The 5,757-nt window shown below is 37.1% G+C and overlaps 1 protein-coding gene across 1 annotated transcript; it reads left to right on the plus strand.

Annotated features, from left to right (window-relative positions):
* Nucleotides 1–2,477: 2,477 nt before the first annotated feature.
* On the plus strand, nucleotides 2,478–3,376 carry LOC143883201 (germin-like protein 8-2). The gene is made up of 3 exons (XM_077386551.1): nucleotides 2,478–2,595; nucleotides 2,820–3,083; nucleotides 3,171–3,376. Exons 1-3 carry the CDS (start codon nucleotides 2,478–2,480, stop codon nucleotides 3,374–3,376), a joined length of 588 nt encoding a protein of 195 aa, XP_077242666.1.
* The last annotated feature ends 2,381 nt before the right edge of the window (nucleotides 3,377–5,757 follow it).

The following is a 5,757-nucleotide window of genomic DNA, read 5'->3' on the forward strand; positions in this document are numbered from 1 at the left end:
AACACAAAAGAACTTTATTATATTGCTGAATGTATTTAACACACACGAAATAGCCTTTCAATAAGACTTTGACTTTGTATCTCGCGGCCAATCCATAAAGCATGTTTCCTATCTACTTTTAACCGATACAACACTACTCCAATCCGGTGTCTCTCTCTCTCTCCAACGTGCATGAACTGTTGGTGGGCCCAATAATTAATTTGTTTTAATTTGTGAGGAAGGTAGGTCCCACCATAGGATGATCCAAACCATCCATTCGATGGCCCACAACGTAAATAGGTTGCACCGCGAAATATTATTTCCAAAGAATGATCCTAGCCCTCTGATCTAAAGAGAAACCTCTATAGATTTGAGGGTTGCGATCATCCTTTGAAAATGATATTTTGAAAATGATATTCTGGAGTGAAACCTATTTAAGTTGTGGGCCATCGAATAGATGGTTTGGATCATCCTATGGTTCAGGTCTTACAGTAACATTAAGGCCCAATTGTAGGTAGGGGTGGTTATTCGGTTTTCACCGAACCGAATAGACCGAAATTTGGTAACCGAAATAATTTCAGTTACCAAATTTCGGTAACCGAAACCGAACCGAATAAAAATTCGGTTATTCAGTTATAACCGAATAACCGAATTGTGGGAGAAATAGAGGGGAAAAATTAAAATCTCGGTTTGGATCGGAGGGCTAGGATCATCCTATCAGAATGATTTTTTGAGCACAACCTAATTAAGTTGGGATCAATCAAATGGATGGTTTGGATCATCCTATGGTGGGGCCTACCTTGCTTGATGTAGTATTGTACAGCTGTAGAGTAGAGTGGGGTGATTTTATCCTGGAAGGGGAGAGAAAAAGGAAATGACTGCTTCGTCGGTAAAAAGTAGATGGGTGAAATAAGTGGTGCCCTTTTTCAGATAAATAGGGCATTAATTAAAGGGAAAAATACAGGATACACCCCCTCAACTAGGGCGAAATTCCACTTCTAACCCCGTGGTATCGAAGGTACCAAAGGCTACCCCTCAACTTTCTGACATTTTTAAGTAGATCCCCTACTTTTCACCCTATAGTTCAAAATCCATCAAAGACACCCCCTAACAATTTATTCGTTCCTGTACACCCCGTCATATAACAAGCATTATTGAAAACTAAGGGGGTGTCTTTGGTACCTTTGATACCACGGGGTTAGAAGTGGAATTTTACCATATTTGAGGGGGTGTATCTGTAATTTTCCCTTAATTAAATTATCCAACCTAATGAAAGTCAAGTTGGGAAAAAAGATGTATTAGGTAGTAGTAGATATACTATTGGAGCCATATTGGTACAAATATATAGATAAGGGCGTCTTAGTTGCCCCCAAAATTTATGATATTAAGTTATTGAAAAAATCGTTTTTAAATTCTTTAAGACGTTTTTTGAAAAAATTGCCATCAGTGGGTTAGGATCATCCTACCATAGTTTTAGCGTAGATGATGGATGGCCTTTCGGTGTGAGTTGGGGTCCACCAGATCAACAGCTTCAACGATAGAAAATCGACGCCATTTTTTTTTCTCAAATTGCATATTTGAAAAACAACCAAATGGTAAAAGGAGTTTAAAATATATTTATTATTTTATTTACAATCTAACTAAGATTTCGCAAAAAATCTTTAATAACGAAGTAACTAAAATAAAAAATTTTAGAGATGCCATAAGTTTTTTTTAATAATTACAAGTGAAATTTTAATTTCTACCTCATTCCTCAGCATATCCATCCTTTTGTTTGTGCTTTCTTGGAAATGACTATTTTCAGAGAAAGGCAAACAAAAGGTGGAAATGTAGCCATTCTTAAGAAAAGATTAACAAAAGGAGAAGGAAATGCTGAAGAGGGGTCGGGAAAAATCAATTTCCTAATTAGAGTGGTATTGGCCAACCTTAAAAAAAGGTCTGCAAATTAGCAATCAAATGGGTAAGTATTTTGGGAATATATACATGGTATAAATAGGGTAGGCATTGTTTGAGGCCGTGTGGGAGATCACCCAGTTTGATTTCAGCATGTCCATCCCTCGGCTAATAGTGTAGCGGACGGTTTTGCGAGAGATGGAGTGAATTGGATCTTTGGTTTTCTTCCTGCATAATATGTCGTTTTTTATTTTTCTTTGTATACTTACGACCAGCTCGTGGGGCTCGCTCCACTTATTAATTTAGATCTTACCATTTCAAAATATTAAAAACAAAATTTACACAGAAAAACAAGTCCGATGATTGCTTCTATTCTTTGCTGGAAAAGATCTACTTGGATAAAAAATTAGATTAGATAGCGTAGTTGTTAAACCGTGTATTGATTTGGTAGTAACAAGACCATTTCCATGAAATCACATGACCCCTAAGCCATGCATCTCTCTATCTATCTCTCTCTCTCTCTCTGCTATAAATATGCACCCTTTCTAAGCTTCTTCCACACCGTCAAAACACTTGCACCCAATACTCTTCTTTAGATTGATAAAATGGAGAAGGCTACTCCCCTCCTTGTACTTGTACTCCTTTCCTTGGCATCTTCTCTTACCTTTGCCGCTGATCCCAGTCCTCTACAGGACTTTTGTGTTGCTGACAATATGTCTCCAGGTACAAATGCTTTTTTTTTATTTCTCAATTTAACTTCCATTAGTATCATGATAATCACGTGTTTGTGCAAACTCAATTCCATTTTTGGTAGGTATTGTGGGGTTTGGCTAGATGACTTGAGAAATATTGTTATTGCATTTACTCTGCGTGTGGACACCGGCCCTACGTGCATGGGTTATGTTTTTTTTTATTGGCTGATCTTTTTTGATGTTTTTCCTTCTCAGTGTTAGTCAATGGCGTGGTTTGCAAGGACCCAATGCTCGCTCAAGCAAGCGATTTCTTCTTCCCAGGGCTTGACATGCCACGCAACACAAATAACCGAGTTGGGTCCAATGTGACCGCAGTGAACGTGGTCCAAATACCAGGACTCAACACTCTTGGCATCTCCATGGCTCGCATAGACTTTGCACCCTATGGACTAAACCCTCCCCACACACACCCAAGGGGCACTGAGATGATTGTAGTTCAAGAGGGCACCCTCCTCGTTGGTTTCGTCACCTCTAACCTTGCAAATGGCGAAAATCGGCTCATATCAAAGGTCCTCAATAAGGGTGATGTGTTTGTGTTTCCAATAGGTCTCATTCACTTCCAATTCAATGTTGGACAGACCAATGCGGTGGCCATTGCCGCTCTGGCAAGTCAGAACCCAGGTGTGATCACCATAGCTAATGCCGTCTTCGGATCAAACCTGCCCATCTCCGATGATGTTCTCGCCAAGGCCTTCCAACTTGACAAGAAAGTAGTTGATTTTCTTCAGGCACAGTTCGGGCCCAAAAACTAGATAACTACCGACAAGGATCCCATGCATTAACTACAATAGTGTATTTGAATAAGCAAACTTGGTGTTTGCATTTCTTAAAATCGTAATAATAATACAGTTTGAGAATGTCAATGGGACAATCAAGCGATTGATTGAATATACAGTCTTGTTTTTCATGAATTCTCTCTCTCTCTCTCTCTCTCTCTCTCTCTCTCTCTCTCTCTCAAACTAAAACATCGATATCCATCAATACTATTAAAAGATGTATACACGCTCAAGTGCAAATTACTAGTCCTTTGACCAAATAAAACGAGGGTACGCTCCCACTCCAGATCTTTGCACAAGTCCAATTTCAATATCTGAAAATTTTAAACTACGAGTGAGCTAACGCTCAGATAGTAAACAAGCATTACTCTAGCTGGGTCTAGCATGGTAGGGAAACAGAAGGCTGCAACAGAAAGTCAAAGTGAAGCCGAAACTTAGAGTGAGGGATACACTACACATTCTGATGGTTCAACACAAGTAATTTTGAGCCACACAAAATATGCTTAACACAAGGTAAATAATCAGGGATTCATATTACCACAAATGGATAAGAGCCAAAATAGAACATACAAAATTTGCATGTAGAAACCGAAACTGAAATGAGAAGCATGGCCACAATTATAAAAGCCGAAATAGGAGGCAAGGAGCAATGTGAAGTAAAATAGGCATAGAATGAGTAATCAGAGAATCATTTTCCCAAGATACGAACCAAACAAGATCAAATCACATACCTAGACTAAAAATGAAGCTGGAACTGAAATATGCAACAAGAAGCATGGTCGCGTATTTCAAAAGTTCACAGTGGAGATTTTACAAGCAGCATGATCAAACACAAGTAACTGAGATCAAAATATACCAATAGACATAGTCAGGATATTCAAAAGGATTCACTTATCACAAGACATAAACAAGGTCTTCATCATAATATTTTGAAGAAGATCAAAAGTTTGAACCTTCTTCCAAAAATGATTTTAGTAAAGAACTTGAATATTTGAAGAAAGAAAATGAAACCCTCAAGGAAGAAAATGAGGGATTAATTCTTGAATTTTCTTATCAAATTGTTGAATTAAAAAGTGATCATGAAAATTAATAAATACTCAAACAGGGAAAATCAAGAAGAAATTAATGATTTTTTAAACCAAATTCAAGATCTTAAAAGAGAAAATGAAAAGTTGAGAATATGTCTAAATAGGTTTATTAATGGGGATAGAATTGTAGACATTATTCTTAAAAGATCTAGATGCACAACTTACTATAGAACATATTTTGCATCTAGAAGGCATGCTAACCCATCCATAAGATGTCACTATTGTGGATGTTATGGACATTATAAATTTCAATGTGAGCATAGAAATCAATATTCTAAATGGGTTAGAAGGAATGGACCCAATAAAACTTGGGTTCTAAAAGCTCCAACATGAATCATTGTTTGAGTTTTTACTCAGATTTAGGGGCTGGAGCTAAAAATTGAAAAATCTTTACAATTTGAAAATGAATGTTGAAAATCATTTTGAGATGATGAGTTAAGCCGAAGGTTGAACTTAAAATGAAAATTCTAGAGTCCTTGGCAATTTCTTTTTGAAAACCCCCTCTTATATTGAATTTCTAAATAAAAAAAGAGGGAGTTGTAGTTTTAAATTCTATTTGACTAAGGCGAACCTAAAACTTATGTATTAATATTTCAAAACCCCTTGATATTTTGATATGCTCTCATCTCTTCTTTATGTGGATGACAAAGGAGGAAAGAAATTTGGTGTTATGTTTTAAAGTTCTAAGTTGGCATATCATTTACTTCAAAACATATTTTATTGGAAAATCCCTTGTATGATGTCATCAAAAAAGGGGGGAGATGTAAGCCTAATTGTTCAACCCTTGGCTATCTTCTATTTTATGATGATTCAAAACACAAATGATTATATGTACTAATTGTGTTTGTTATTTAAGTTGAAGGTTCGTCAAGGTTCAAAGTCAAAGCAAGAGGAGATCCACGAAGTTGAAAGGGACTAGAAGACACAATTTGAAGAAGATCAAAAGTCAAGTCTTGTGTCAAATAGAATGTAAAATCCAATCCCACACTTAGGATCCAAACAAGGCATCAAAAGAGGGTTAAAATACCCCAAGTAAGCTAATGGAATGAAGAAAATCAAGCGGACCAAGTTCCCAAGGCAAAACAATAGGAAAATATGAAATGGCCAAAATTCAGGGGGGGACGGTCGATCGAGACATGGTCGGTCGACCGGTGCCATTCTGATATAAAAAAAAGGAAAAAAATACATTTACACCCCCTCTTGTTTCTGACAACTCTAACCCTGACTTTCAAAACGTGACAAGTACACCCCCTGAGGTTTCAATTTGTG

The sequence above is a fragment of the Tasmannia lanceolata genome, unplaced genomic scaffold (genome assembly GCF_043159265.1).
Source record: "Tasmannia lanceolata isolate RefF3 unplaced genomic scaffold, GAP_Taslan_0.1 ptg000008l, whole genome shotgun sequence".
In the NCBI taxonomy this organism is placed as follows: Eukaryota; Viridiplantae; Streptophyta; class Magnoliopsida; order Canellales; family Winteraceae; genus Tasmannia; species Tasmannia lanceolata.